Source organism: Prionailurus viverrinus, chromosome X, assembly GCF_022837055.1.
Source record: "Prionailurus viverrinus isolate Anna chromosome X, UM_Priviv_1.0, whole genome shotgun sequence".
Taxonomy (NCBI): domain Eukaryota; kingdom Metazoa; phylum Chordata; class Mammalia; order Carnivora; family Felidae; genus Prionailurus; species Prionailurus viverrinus.
In genome coordinates this window covers 39,652,996-39,667,615 of record NC_062579.1, presented here as the reverse complement: position 1 = coordinate 39,667,615, position 14,620 = coordinate 39,652,996, and the positions used below count along the sequence as shown (strand labels likewise).

The following is a 14,620-nucleotide window of genomic DNA, read 5'->3' as shown; positions in this document are numbered from 1 at the left end:
CAAATGCCACCGTGGTGCTGCACCAAGTTCAGGAGTGGGAGGGCCTGAGGCTGGGCTTGCAGGCATGCTGGAAAGGGGCAGGAGGCCGGTTTTTGGTGAGTAGTGCTGACCTTGGAGGATGGTTGCCTACCCATCTCCCCTGCCCCTGGCCTGGCCGGCCTTCCTTCCACAGAATGCCATCCGCCACAACCTGAGCCTACACAAATGCTTTGTGCGGGTGGAGAGTGAGAAGGGGGCCGTGTGGACCGTGGATGAATTCGAGTTCCGCAAGAAGAGGAGCCAGAGGCCCAGCAGGTGTTCCAACCCCACACCTGGCCCCTAATCTCAAGACCAAGGAAAGGAGGAAGGAAGGACAGGGGCCGAAACGGGGGACGGGGTGGGGGTGGTGGAAGTGGCCTGGGGCAGGGGTGGCAGGCCCCAGATGTGCCCACAGGGACCAAGAAGTGAGGGGTGCACAGTCTTGCCTGCCAGGGACCCTGATCCTCAGCTGACTACCCTCCTAGATCATATGCTCTGCACCAAGGCTGCTCACAGAGGCCTGGCTTCCTACAAGCTCTTTAGCCAAACTGAGCCTTTGCAACCAACCACACACATGGCCTGCCTCAGTCACTCTCCCAGATGACCCTGGGGGCTCAAAAAGACACACAGGCAGTCACAGTCCTGTCCCTCGGATGCAATACAAGCACCAAAACACAAAGAGCCTGCCACAGCACACCCAGGCAACCTCAAATCTGCAATCACGCAGACGATCGCACCTGAGCACAGTTCTGTCAGCCCACATACCCCAAAGCACACACCCACAACCATCCTCCAGGCCCATAGGTACAGGGCCACACGGGGTGTGCCCAAGCAGCCTTGGTAGCTTCAGGATCTCAGGACCCAAAGAACCACACAGACACATACCAGTCACACACATCCTCCAGCAGCTCCCAACAAATCCTCTTGGTCACACAGCCCATCAGAACACACCTGTGCATCTCACGTGTGCGCACACCCACACAGCGCCACAGTGGATTTCCTGAGTCCCACATGGGCTTTCACAGCCACACACACACTGAATTACCAAATATACCCCATGCCTCTCCTGTCACCCACCCCACCTCCCCCGTTCTGTGCCTTACGTCCCCATCCATGCCTCAGCTTAGACTGCAGTCAGAGCCCCTCATTTATTCAGGATCCAAGGCCCTAACCCCAATAAACTGTAGCCAAATTCCCACACTCTGGATGATCACCCCAGATAAGGGTTGGGGTCAGGTGGGCAGGGGTCTGGAGCTAAGGCCATAGGAGGAGGAATTGCACAGCCAACAGAGGGAATAGCTAGGGCAAGCGCTTGGCCATGGCCCCCAACATCCCAAATCCCTGCCTAAGGCCAGGAGGAGACCTATGCTGGGGGCTCCTCAGGCCTCACGGACCCGCCCCAGGAGGCCAGCGTTCTCCTGGCGAAGGGCTCGGTAGTCCTCGCGGATCTTCTCCAGGTTGCTGAGGGTCTTCTTTCCCATCTCCGTCTCGATCTAAGGCAACGCGAATCACATCCCTTCAGTGGTCCGGGCCCCCTTTCCAGCTCCTGTTCGCCACCCTGCCTCCATGGAGGCCACTCAAGGCCCCTCCCGTGCTCCCCCCACCCTCCTCCAACAATAGCCTGCTGTGTCCCACCGACAGGCCTCTGCACGTGTCATCTGTTCACCTAAAGCATCATTTGCTATATGGCAGGATTAGCCACCGCATACTCAAGCTGAAGCCCTGGGAGGCAGGTGTGAAGACCTCTGGGGTGGAAACTGAGGCTCAGAGAAGGCCACTGGCCTATGCCAGATTACACACACACAGCTACTAAGGGGCATGGCTGAGAGTCCAGCCACAGGCTGTGTCTGGTCCCACAGCCTCTCGTGATGTTAACCAAGCTGCTGTCCACTGGCCTGTCTTGGTTTCCCCTCCTACCCCAAGCCTCACCTGCTCCTCAAGGTCTCGAACCTCCCGCATGATTGTGCCTGTGTCCTCAATGGTCTGGATGAGCTGGCTGCAGTTCTGGGGATGGCAGGAGCAGAAGGCTTGCACCCCAACCATGCCCCACCCCAGGCAGCCCCAGGCACGCTTCTCCACTCACCTCATGCAAAGCAGCTAGATACTTGTATGCCTTCCGAACGGCATCATCCTTCTTGGCATCCTGACCGGACAGAAGGGATCAGTGGGCCTCCCCCACGCTCCCCACATCTACCACCTCCAGGACCCCACAAGGCCACCCTCTCCCACTCCCCTGACTTCATCCTCCATGGCGCACAGCCAGGCCCAAGCAGCAGTGTACCTACAAGGCTCACACAGGGCCTAGACCCAAGCCAACCTGTGAGCAGACAGGCAGGCAGTAGCCTAGCACCGCCCCCCACCCCTCCACCTGGCCCAGCCTGTCCCACACCTTGAAAACAAGCTCATCAGTCACTGCAAATGTCCGGTCCAGCTTCCCAGACAAGGAGTTGATTTCCTTCTGAAGTTCCTTTGTGTCCGATAAGATCTGGTGGAGAACAGTGTAGCCAATAAGCCCATGTCTGGCACAGACTAGCCGGCCAGCTGAGGGCATTTGTGCTCATGCTCTCACATCCAGACAGGGTGTGAGTCACTGCATCGGGTGTGGCTGGAGTGGACTGGGTAGGACCGCTCTGTGTTGGGGTATGGCTACACAGCTCTGCCTTTCGGAGGGAGTGGGGTATCCATGTGGCCATGCTACACACATCTGCCCCTTGGGCGTGCCTGCCCGTGTGCCCCAACCCTCCACAGCCATGATGGTGCACCTTAGTGATCTCTTCCTTCTGCTTTCGGATGTTGCCCACAATCTCCAAGATGCGCTGGGTATAGGCTAGCCGGGACACGTCTCGAGGCAGGGTCTCCAGCTCTGATACCTAGGTGGGGACACAGCAGACATTCCCCTGGGACCCCCACCCCCACCCACTCCGAACCACCCAGGGCTCCCCATGCAGGCCTTACCAGCTGCTTATAGACCTCCTCCTTCCTGCGGGCCTCTTCAGCAGCTGCCCGTACACTCTGGTGCAGCTCCTGGATCTCTGCCAGCCGCCGAGAAGATTCCAGCTGCCAGGACCCCATGGGCAGAGGGACAGTGAGCAGAGCACAGGAATGGCCCCCTAGGGAGGGACTGAACCTGCCCCCCACATACAGCCCAGGACCCCACAACCTACCTCTCTGCAGTCCTGGAGCTTTCGGAGGTGGCGGTACTCAGCCAGGAGAGGGACCCGGTGCTTTTCCCACTGACCCGCCAAGTGGATCACCCGCTGGGCACTACTCTCTACCACGAGCTAGGTGGGGGTGGTGGTAGGGGATACCCATCACACAGGACCCTTCCGACTCCAACCCTCCCACCCAGCCATGGCACCAGCCCCACCTGCAGCTTGGCGAGGTTGGCAGCACCGTCAGGCAGCAGCTCCACAGCCCGGCTCTTCAAGCGCAGGGCCTGCTCACGCTCCGCCGTGCTCAGCTCGCTCTGCCGACACTCGGTCTCCACCTGGCACCCGTGACCCCCACTGCCGTCATTGCAGGAGCCCAGCCACACACCACATCCCCCACTGAGCCTGGAAAGCCCTAGCCTAGCCTGAGCCCCCACAGATGACAACACATCCCTCTACCCTCTATTGGCCCCCTGGCCCGTCCTGATTGCCACAAAAACCTACAAGCGGTGAGAGACACCCATAGTCCCCTCTGACCCCTCCACGTCCACAATGACCCCCAGGAACCCTGACAAGGCCCACCAGCCCCTGCCCACACAGATCCGTCATGCCCACACAGATGCCCACAGATGCTCGCACCCCTCCTGATTCTCATAGACACACACATGGCCTGACTGATGCCCACAGGTGACCCAACCCCATAGGTCCAACCCCCCGACCCTACATCCCTCTCTCACCCCCACTGGTTTTTCTGAATCATCAAGAGCCCACAGGTCCCCAAGGTCGCCTGTGAACCCTTCTAACATCTGCAGACCCCTACAGAGTCCTCTCAGCCCCTTCAAGTCCCTCTAGGCCCCACTGTGACCCACCCCCACCTCCCACCTGCACAAGGCTGATTCCCAGGGTCTTCATGTTGGCTTCAACCTCTTCAATGTTATGCTTCACTCCCTCCAGTTGTTCCCAAAGAGACTCCAGCTCCTGCTCTTGAGCTGCCCGTGTGTCCTGGGAGGCACAGGCCAATTGGATGGGGGTGTCGGGCCCAGCAGGCAGGCAAGGGCCCAGAACCCCCGCCACTGCTCCGCTTACCTGTTCAGGCCGCTGGGAGGTGGCCAGCACGTCAGACACCTGGGCTGCCTGGGCCTCAGGCTCCTGGGGGAGTGAGAAGGGAGTATCCTGACTGTTGAGGAAAGGCCCTGCCCCTCCCAACCCAGCCTTAGCACCCCCTCTAAGTGCCCTCCCTGCACCATCCTCATGTCCACTCAACCACCGACAGCTGTCAGACTGAGTGTATAAGGACCCAGGCACTCTCTGAGACCACAGGCTGGAAGCATTTGCTCATAAAGAAACCTCCCTGACCCTGACAGCTCCCGCCCACCTGCCCATGAGAAGGATCAGCACCCTTCTGGGTAAAGGACAGAAGATACCTCCAGAGGAGACTGTCTGGGGGAAGCTGGGGTTTGCACAAAGAGCACTCCAACACCCTTACATGGTCTCCTGCCCTCCACCCTCTCTCCACTGAAGCCCCTGAGAACCCAAGGGACCCCTCTGGGTATCCACCCCAGTGCGGAGAGGGCATGCCCAGTGGGAACACAGAAACCTGTGTGGACAAAGTGTGCTGTCTGTACACAGAGCAACCCTGTGAGCCTGCCTCGGCCCCGTCAGCACGCCGGTGTCCATTGAGACACACTCACGGGATGGAAGGTGAACTTCTCTGAGTGTGTGAAGCGGGAGCCCTTGGAAGCACCAGTCCTGGCTCCAGCACCCCAGGCCTGCAGCAGCTCCCCCAGGTCTCGGGTTTGTAGAGGGGCCCCTGGCCGGCCCCAGGTGTGGCGCAGATGCTCAGCCAGGTGCTTCTGTAGCCGCTGCCGCTGAGCCCGTGTGTCCTCCTGGAAACAGATGGCAGGGCAGACAGGAGGGCGTAGAGGCCCACTAGGCACCCAAGGCCCTGTCTCCTCCAGGGAGCTGCCTGACAAAGTGCTACCAACCAGTCATGGCCACCCAGTAGCCTCTCCCACCGAGGGGGCCCAGTCCCCCTCTCCTGACCCACCGGTCTGGGAGCTCCCCAAGGACAGGGTCCTCTCCTCACAGCCACACTTCTCTCCACACCAGAAGAGCAAATCAGTAGCTCCCAAATAAGAGAGGAACATTAAAGGCTATGTGGGGACAGAGCAGAGACAGAGAGCCAGAGGTGCTGGGCAGAGAAGCAGGTAGACGCAGAGTGGAATGGGGTGGGGGACAGAGGTAGTTTTGAGACAACTGAGGAAATCTGATTACAAACTCAGTGACAGTATTAAAAGATCATTGTTAATATTACTCAGTGTGAAAAAGACCCAGTGGTTACTTTAAAAAGTGAATGCCCTTATGAGTTAAGAGATGTATACTGCAGTATTTACAGTTGAAATGGCATGAATACTGGAATTTGCTTTAAAATAATACTGAAAGGGGGCACCTGGGTGGCTCAGTCAGTTAAGCAACTGACTCTTGATATCAGCTCAGATCGTGATCTCCTGGTCATGAGATCGAGCCCTGTGTCGGGCTCTGCACTGAGTGTGGAGCCTGCTTGGGATATATTCCTCTCTCTCTCTCTCTCTCTCTCTCTCTCTCTCTCTCTCTCTCTCTGCCCTGCACCCATGCTCTCACTCACTCTCTCAAAATAAATAAACATTTTCTTAAAATAAAATAATAGTGAAAAAAAATCGGGGGAGAACAGATGAAGAAAGATTGGTGAGACGCTTATAGTTGAAGGTGGATTACAGCTCCACAAGATTCATTAGAATATTCTATTTCTGTGTTCGAAAATCTCTGTAAGTTTCAAAAAGATGGACAGAAGTAAAGATGGAACAAGTGGCAGTGGGGGAGGCAGGGGGCAAACAGAACAGACAGTTACAGAGGTGAACAGATGGGAAGGGGAGAGACGCAGTACAGACATGAGGAGACAGACAGAAGGGTGGGAAGGAGGGGTGGCAAAGCCACAGAACAAGAAAGACAGTGACCAGAAAAGACAGTGCAGAGATCTAGGGACAGAAAAAAATGAGTATTGGTGACAGTGGCAGAGACAGAGAAAGAATGAGACACTCAGGGGTGGGAAAAAGGTAGTAGAAACAGGAAGGAAGGGGGCAAGTCCTGACCATTCTGGTTGTTGGGAGCCTACACGTGGTTCAGTCAAGCACTAGCCTGAGCTGGGGGGGGGGGGTACTATCAGCTCCTGTATCTCAGAATTGGAAACCAAGGCTCTGGGGAGGGATACTGACTTGTCCGAGGCCCACAGTCTTTCTGGCTCCAGTGTTCTCTCAGGGGAGGAGCCAGGGAGGTGCATGCATGCAGAGGGGGGATGATGAAGGACAAAGTGGGGAAAGGAGGGGGCAGAGGACCAAGGGAAGCTGAGACGGGAGCAGCAGGAAGCAGCCATGAGCAGGAGCCCTGGCAGTGGGGAGCCAAGCATTGGGCAGTACCTGGGTGGGATGGCGTGGTGCCCGGTGGACCCAGTCCTCATCCCCAGGGTGGTCCCGGCCCATGTGCTGGCAGAGCTGGATGGCATGGCATTCGAGGAGTGAGGCCACCCTCCCAGTGGGTTGGGGCACCTGGGTAGGGGCTGGTAGCAGCAGAGGACTCGCCTGGAACTCCCGGGACTCTGGAGGCAGGAACATAGTCAGCTAGCCCTCCTGCCTGGCCACCTGGCCATAGGGTCAGGCCCACCTCTACCCTTCTCTCCAGCCCCTCTCTGCAGCTTCACACTTACCTCCTCTGGAACTCAACTCAGACATGGCCAGCCTGGTAGTGTGGAAAGGCTTCTGGGAGGCAGAGCCCTGGTGGGAGAGCAGAATCAGAGCCTCCATGATGAACTGTGATAGGGGCACTGGTGGGAGGGGGGGTCAAAAACCTGAGCCCCCTGGGGTCGGGGGGGCAAGCTAGGGATGAGCAACATCGATATGAGTTGGGGGGGGGTCTCACCTGGAGGTGCTGTAGCTTGGGAGTGCGAAGGAGAGGAGGGACCCAGGGCAGGGCCAGCTGGTCCCGGATTTGGCTCCCGATGGCCCGGAGAAGGATAGCTGAGTCACCTATGAAGAGTGGGGAAGGAGTATCAATCAGGTGACAGTGCCACAGTTCCAAAAATGCATATGCCAGGAAAGCAGCCGTGGCTCCCTGACCCCGTCCCAGAGATGCAGATCTGTCTAGCTGTGGTTCTCACACTTGGCCATTCAACACTTACTGAGCACCTACTATGGACCAGTCACTGTTCTAGACTCTTGGGATCCTTCAGTGAACAAACTGATGGCAGTGAACATCCCTGCCCTCATGAAACCAGCATGCTGGCAGAGGAGAACATGACAAAGGTCATGAGTACGATACAGAAAACTGTCGGATGGTGATCCAAGAGGAGGGTAAAGACTGCAGAGAGGAGCATGTCATTTTAAACAAGGCAGTCTGAGGAGGGCCTCCCCAAGGGGACATGTGAACAAAACCTCTAAAAGGTAAGGGGGTGAACCAGGAGGATATCAAGGGGAAGAATAATCTGGCAAATACAAAGGCCCTGATGCCTGGAGTGGCTGAGAAGCACCAAGGAGGCCCATGTGGTTGGCGGGGGGGGGGGGGGGTGGCAAGGAGGAGGTGAGGCAGAGAGGACCCTCCCAGAACAAACTCCCCACCTGGGGCAGCCCAAGCCCAGACCCCCTTCCCCCTGCACTGCCTCCCCTCCCCCAGCCCCAATCTTCCTCTCCTACCCAGCTCTCCCAAAGACACATCCCACACACCCCCAACCTTTTTACCACCTCCACCTCTCTCGGCCCCTCTGCCACACTCTTCTTCACCCCACCACGCCCTGGGCACCCCATACCTGCAGGCTGATCTGCATCCTCAGAGGCATCGGAGGGCAGACGCTCAGCCAAGAAGAGAAGTAGATCCCGGAGATCAGGCTCACTGGGGTAGAGGAAGTTCTGATAGCCAAGCTCCAGCGGATAGCCCAGGTCCTGGGGGTTGGGGAGGTAGCCTCTATTAGGCAGCCAGAATCCTCCTGCCCTGGGAGCCCTGGGCCTAGACCACAAATGCTCCCACTCTCTCACCAACCACTACTCTCTGAACTTCCCCTTGGCTCCCCAAGGCTTCCAGACCTCTGGGGGAAGCCACAGAGTGATTATAGTCAATGCTACAGAGAGCAAGAAATAAGATTAAAGCTCTGGCCTAACTATGAGCCAAAATCCAGAGGCCATAAAAGAGAAAATGAATATTTCTGAATACATGAAAAGAAACAAAAGTTTTTAATGTTTATTTATTTGTTTTTGAGAGAGAAAGAGAGAGAGAGAGAGAGAGAGAGAGAAGGAAAGAGAGAGAACAAGAGCAGGGGAGGGGAAGAGAGAGAGAGGGTGAAAGAAAATCCCAAGAAGGCTCCTTGCTGCCAGTGCAGAGCCTGATGAGGAGCTTGAACTCACGAATCACAAGTTCATGACCTGAGCTGAAATCAAGAGTCAGACATTTAACCAACTGAACCACCCTCGTGTCCGAAACAAAAATTTTAAAGAATATAATTACAAAGTCAAACAGTGATGACAAGATGGAAAAAAAAATATTTGGAGTTCCTATCACACACAAAGAATAAATCGACCTAGTAAACAGGATCAGGTCATGATCCCCAGGTCATGGCATCGAGCCCCACATCGGGCTCTGCTTGGGATTCTCCCTCCCTTTCCCTCTGCCCCTCTCCCTGACTCATGCTTTCTCTATATACATAAATCTCAAAAAAAGAAAACAAAAACCTGAAGCAATAAAAGACTGGTAATACAAGAGAAAAGTTGGCAAAAGATAGGAACAGGCAGTTCACAGAAAAAGAAATGAAAATGGCCCTTAAACATAGGCAAATATATCCAACCTTGCTTATAAGAAAGACACAAACTGAAAGCACATTGAGAGATCTCACACAAGCATCACCGACCCGGGACCACCCGACGTTCTCTTCTCCAGGTGCACGCTGGGAGGGAGCCCCCATTGCTCTGGCAGTGTTCCTGCCCAAAACCTGCATCTAATCATCAGAAAACACTCTGACCAACTCAAATCATAGGGCATTCCATCCAACAGCTGGCTTAGACTCTTCAGAAACATTCCTCATCACAAAAGAAACAAAGAAACAAAAACAAGGGAGGACTGTAGGATGTGTCTGATTAGAGACACAACAGTGAAATAAAATGTGTGATCCTCGATTAGATTCTGCAGGTTTAAAAAAAAAACGCTACAAAGGATATTTTTGGGGACAACGGGGGATATTTGGCCACGCACTAGGTATTAGATACTGGTATTCTGATATATACTGTCAATACTAATATATACTATCAATATTACATTTCACGGGTGTGATCACAACATTGTGGTTATGCTGGCAAATATCCTTCTACTTAGGAGAGGCATGCTGAAAATTTTAGTGTCATGCTGTCTTCCACTTTCAAATGGCTCAGCAAAAAAAAGTGTGTGTGTGTGTGTGTGTGTGTGTGTGCGTGCGCATCTATATACAGAGACAAGAATGGAGCAAAATGTTAACACTATAGGAAACTAGGAGAAGGGTATACAAGGGTTATACAGGGGTTATCATTCCACTTTTGTTTTTCTTTAAATTTGAAAGTTTGTCAAAGTACAAAGCTGAGGAGAAAAACTATACTGAGATGCCATTCCTCACCTACTGAACAGGCAAAAATCAGTGGACAAGGCTGTGGAGAAACAGGTGCTCTCTCCTACACTGCTGTTGGGAAGGCCAAAATTAAACAAAGCCCAGGGAGGGCAATTTGGCAAAGTCTAACCAAACAACACACTTGATTAATTTACAACGTAGCGCCAGTAACTCATAGAGACTTTCCTCAACACAACAGCCAAACTAACGAAAAAGCTGCTAAAGAAGAAATAAAAAGGGGCAGAGACCTGGAAAGTGAAGGGCTCTGAAAAAAAAAACTTCACGTGGTTCAAAGATGACCTCAAGTCGACCCTCCTGACAGTTATAAGAGGGCCTTTTCTCCCCAGCTTCAAACCAGGAAGCAGGCTTTTGGTTTTGCTTTTTCCCTTCCAGACTCTGCAGAGTATATAGATGTGCTCTCTGGAGAAAAACCACCAGGAAACAGAGAATATGAAATGCCACGAAAAGGAAGGACAGGCTGTCTAATCATGTTAAATAAAATGCTCCGAGTGGATCACTTTCTGATACAGGTGTTTTAGACTATTTCTTTTTTTTTTTTCAACGTTTATTTATTTTTGGGACAGAGAGAGACAGAGCATGAACGGGAGGGGCAGAGAGAGAGGGAGACACAGAATTGGAAACAGGCTCCAGGCTCTGAGCCATCAGCCCAGAGCCTGACGCGGGGCTCGAACTCACGGACCGCGAGATCGTGACCTGGCTGAAGTCAGACGCTTAACTGACTGCACCACCCAGGCGCCCCATTAGACTATTTCAAAGAAATATGCTCTCGACTTGCTTCATGGTTTGTTATGTACCTTAGACAGTTATTAAGTTAGGTGGAAAGGACTTTTAGTATGAGTCATGAACCATTGCTTATAACCAGAAACTGGGCAATTAAAATCTCTTTAATACGAAAAGAAAGAAAGAAATGAAAAAGAAAGGGGAAAGAAGTATATTCACATTTGCTTATATCTGCATTAAAAAAAAAAAAAGAAGAACCAGAAAGACACACAAGAAACCAATCAAAGTAACTCCCTTATAGCAGACAGGCAGGGTAATGGGGTAAACAGTCTGGAATGGGAGCCTCAGCCAGGTATCATGTTTGTTCTGTCATACCTTGGAGATCCCTTTTATCCCTTCAATAGCTAACCACCTTTTACTTGGTTAACACTTCTTTAAAAAAATTTTTTAACGTTTATTTATTTTTGAGAGGCAGAGAGAGACAGAGAATGAGCAGGGAGGGGCAGAGGGAGACACAGAATCCAAAGCAGGCTTCAGGCTCTAAGAGTCAGCACACAGCCTGACACAGGGCTCAAACCCACAAACCATGAGATCATGACTCCAGCTGAAGTCGGACACTTAACCAACTGAGCCACCCAGGCGCCCCTTGGTTAACAATTCTTTATATCAAAATTTCCCTGTTCCAACTACTGCTGGGGTTTCTATCTCCAGACTGGACCCTGTCTAATAAAATGACCTACTCAAAACAATAATTTTTTAGAAATTTTTATTTTTATTTTAGAAATAATTTTCCAGGCTTTGGTATAAAAAGATCGGAGTTAAAATCCATCCACTGCTACTTACTGGCTATAAAGCCTTGGGCCAGTTATTTAACCACTTGGAAACTCAAGTTTCCTAGCTGTAAAATGGGGCTGATAGTACTTTCCCTATGTGTCTGCCTTAAGAGATCAAAGGCCCCATCGGGGTTCTGGGTGAGGACTGAGACACCGGCCCAGAAAGCCTTTTTCTCTGCCAGAGTTGCTGTTGGTCTGGAGCTGCATGGGCTCTGAAAGCAGACTTCCTGGATCCAAATCCAAGTTTTGCCTCTTCCCAACCTTGTGACCTCAGGCAAATCACTTAATTTCTTGGTGCTTTGCTTTCCTCATCTGAAAAAAGGGATACCAATGGTATCTACTTCTGAAAGTTGTCGCAAGAATTAAGTAAGTTAACATCATGTCACCACAGTGCCCAACACAGGGCATACACTCAGAAAACATCATTATTACCTGCATGTGTGTGTATTAGGTCACAACATAAGGTCACAGTCAAAAGAGTGTGAAAACCACTGGCTTTTAAGCTACCTTACTTTGGGTTCTTTCCGACACCTGCAATCAAAGAGTTGTGACTGATATAGAAACTCATTCCAGGAGTCAGGTGTGTGAAGTGATAGACACCAAACTATGGAGGTGGCTGAGTGGCAGAAAGTAGTTCCAGGCATGGGGCACATGAAGAGGCAGACAGCCGAACATGGAAGCATCCAGCTGGGTTAGAAGAGACCTTTTCTGCCTACTGCAGGCAAATGGAGGTTCTGGGGCCAATCGAGGGTCCCTCTTGGCCACACTCTCTGCCCCACGCTAGAGAGAGTGTAAGCGCAGGTAAGCCAACACCAGATCCAGTGAGAGGCCACACAAACAGAAGAGAGGAACAGAGAAACGGGGGAAGTCAGATCCCCAACTCCTCCTCAACATCACGGTGTACTGTCCTTGGTCTAAGAGAACAGAACTTCTCCCTTAAAAAGTGTCATCCTCGAGAAAACAGCCCCAGGCCAGGGGATAGATTGCCAGGCTCGAGAGGGCACCAAGGGCCCCAGAGAGAAGAACCTGAGAACCCCTAAGAGCAAAGTGAACCTGAGATCTAAGGGAAGGACAGAGCCCCACAGCCTACTGTTAAGAGACAGACACTACGTAAGCAAGGTACAAACTCAAGAAACTTGACCGCCCTGTCCCCAGAGGCTAAATGGAAATTTTCACCCTACCACCATATACTAGGTCTGTTTGGCCATGTTTACATTCATTAAAAGCCATAGGTTGCTGGGATGCAAGCAGCCAGATCGGGCCTATCTAAGAAGAGTAAAACCACTTGCACAAAGCTTATTATATCCAGCTTTTTACATATCAGCTCATTTTTAATGCTCATAGCAACCCTATGTGGTGGGTACAATTCTTACGTCCATTTTGCAAGTGAGGAAACTGAAGCCCAAAGATATTAAGAGACTAACCCAAAGTCGCAGAGCCAGCAAGCTAGGAGAAATGACATTACTCAGAGCCTCTTGGTGCTAAGCATCACAAACTAGATCAACTCATTTAATGCCCATAAGGACTCTACTTTTATCATCTCAGTTTCACAAATAAGGAAACTGAAGCCCAGAAGGGTTACGGTAAAACAGTTCACAAGCGGTATAGTGAGAGTCTGAGCAACTTGGACGGTTTGACCATAGACCCAACATCCTTAACCACTAATGAACACTAAGCCACCAGGGGAGGTGTCAGAAAGGAAAGGCAAGAGTTTCAAAGGAACTTAGTAACTTTGTGAAGGAGGAAGGAAGAGGCTGTGTGTATTGGGAGGAGGGCACTCACCATGCAGGCCTGAGCCAGGCTCATGGCCAGGCGGAACCGGGCGGACATGGCCAGAGGCAGCAGAGGACTGAGGCCAGAGCCCACAGCAGGATTGATCACACGCAGACAACGGACCACAGCTTCTACAACCAACTCAGTGGTGAAGGCTCGCAGGGTCTGCACATCTGGAGGAACTGCCCTGAAAAAGAAGGGAGCAGGCTTGGTGTAGGAAGTAGCCAGGAAACGGGGATCATGCTGGGCCCTGCTGCCTTCTGGAAGCATTAGTATCAGGTGGGAGTAGGGAGGATGGCCACATTTCAAACAGGTCCTAGGTGTTGGTGACTGTGACTTCCATTTGGAAAACTAAGAACTGGGGAAGTCCTTAGGTCCTAATGGTGGACGGAAGGGATCTGAATTCAAAAAAATCTCAAATTTCCTTATGATTAAAAGTCTTAAATTTCTGGGGTCTGGGAAGGGCAAGGGACCCAGGCGGCATGCTCTCTGGGTTTCTGGATTCCCAGGTATCATGTTCCCTGCATGTCAGGGGCCCCTAGATATTGAGCTCCTGGAGTTTTGAGACTAGATATTGGGAGGCCCGGGTTTTCAGGACTTCCAAACGTCAGGGTCCCTAGATGTCAAGATCCCTGGATAATAAGACCTTCTAGTTTCAAGCAATCCAGACATAAGGCTCCCTAGATATTGGCACCCTGGGGTTTTAGGGGCCTCGAATACAGAAGTCCTTGTGCGTCAGGGTCACTAAGTGTTGAGATCGCCAGATTTTAGGATCTGGGGATTTAAAAAGCCCAGGTGTTGGGGAACAGGGTTTGAAGGTTCCCAAGTATCCAGGCCCAGGGTTTTTGAGTGCCGGGGTCCTGGGTGTTTAAATTCCCTGGTACTCAAAATACAGGTGGCTTAGATTTTCCCGGTATCAGGGTCCCAAGGTATTGATGTCAAGATCCACAGATTTCAGGGTACTGGGTCTTGAGGTTCCAAGGTTTTAAGGTCTCGAGATGTCTGGATCCTGGAGTTTAGTGTTTACCAAGTGTCGGGGTCAAAGGGTTTGGGAAGCCCCTGATGTCACAGTGCCTGCGTGTGTGTGTGTGTGTGTGTGTGTGTGTGCGCGCGCGCGCGCACGTATGTGTCTGTGAAAGGGACCAGGGGTGTCTTAGGGTCCTGGAAGTTGGAACCCTGGATATCAACGTCCAGGGTTTTAAGGTTCCCGGGTGACTGGGTCCAGAGTTTTGTAGCCCCGGATGTGGGTATTTAGGGGTGGGCGGGGGCTGTGTCCTTACGTGCCGGCCTGGCGAAGGGAATGGATGAGGATTCGGTCCGCCTCCTCCATGATGGAGCCGTGTTCGAGTCTGAGGCCGGGTCCAGGGCCGGGTCCGAGCAAGAGAGGCGCGGCTGTAGAAACCCCGCTCTGCACTCGCGGTCCAAGGAGTGTCACAGGCTGCGCGGGGACAGAC

At 52.5% G+C, this 14,620-nt stretch overlaps 2 protein-coding genes across 6 annotated transcripts in view; one reads left to right on the top strand and one right to left on the bottom strand.

Annotated features, from left to right (window-relative positions):
- Positions 1–1,212, top strand: part of FOXP3 (forkhead box P3) — a 14,971-nt gene extending 13,759 nt beyond the window's left edge. For all 5 annotated transcript variants that reach the window (XM_047843768.1, XM_047843766.1, XM_047843769.1 and 2 more), the window contains exon 12: positions 173–1,212. In XM_047843768.1, the coding sequence (XP_047699724.1) occupies positions 173–322 (150 nt within the window). In that variant the 3' untranslated portion in view covers positions 323–1,212. The remainder of the gene's footprint in view (positions 1–172) is intronic.
- CCDC22 (coiled-coil domain containing 22) lies at positions 1,153–14,620 on the bottom strand. The gene is made up of 17 exons (XM_047843764.1): positions 14,447–14,620; positions 13,176–13,353; positions 8,002–8,134; positions 7,119–7,225; positions 6,907–6,973; positions 6,620–6,798; positions 4,859–5,053; positions 4,254–4,316; positions 4,050–4,169; positions 3,386–3,505; positions 3,183–3,299; positions 2,974–3,075; positions 2,781–2,888; positions 2,408–2,503; positions 2,102–2,161; positions 1,948–2,022; positions 1,153–1,511 (listed from the first exon to the last, which is right to left on the bottom strand). The coding sequence occupies exons 1-17, from the start codon at positions 14,494–14,496 to the stop codon at positions 1,398–1,400; spliced, it is 1,884 nt and encodes a 627-aa protein (XP_047699720.1). The 5' UTR covers positions 14,497–14,620; the 3' UTR covers positions 1,153–1,397.

Coding starts and splice junctions, on each gene's coding strand:
- CCDC22 (XM_047843764.1), bottom strand. CDS start 14,496: ATGGAGGAGGCGGACCGAATCCTCATCCATTCCCTTCGCCAGGCCGGC. Junction 7,226..8,001: donor GGATGCAGATCAGCCTGCAG/GTATGGGGTGCC, acceptor CACTCTTCATAG/GTGACTCAGCTATCCTTCTC. Junction 1,512..1,947: donor TTCGAGACCTTGAGGAGCAG/GTGAGGCTTGGG, acceptor GCGTTGCCTTAG/ATCGAGACGGAGATGGGAAA.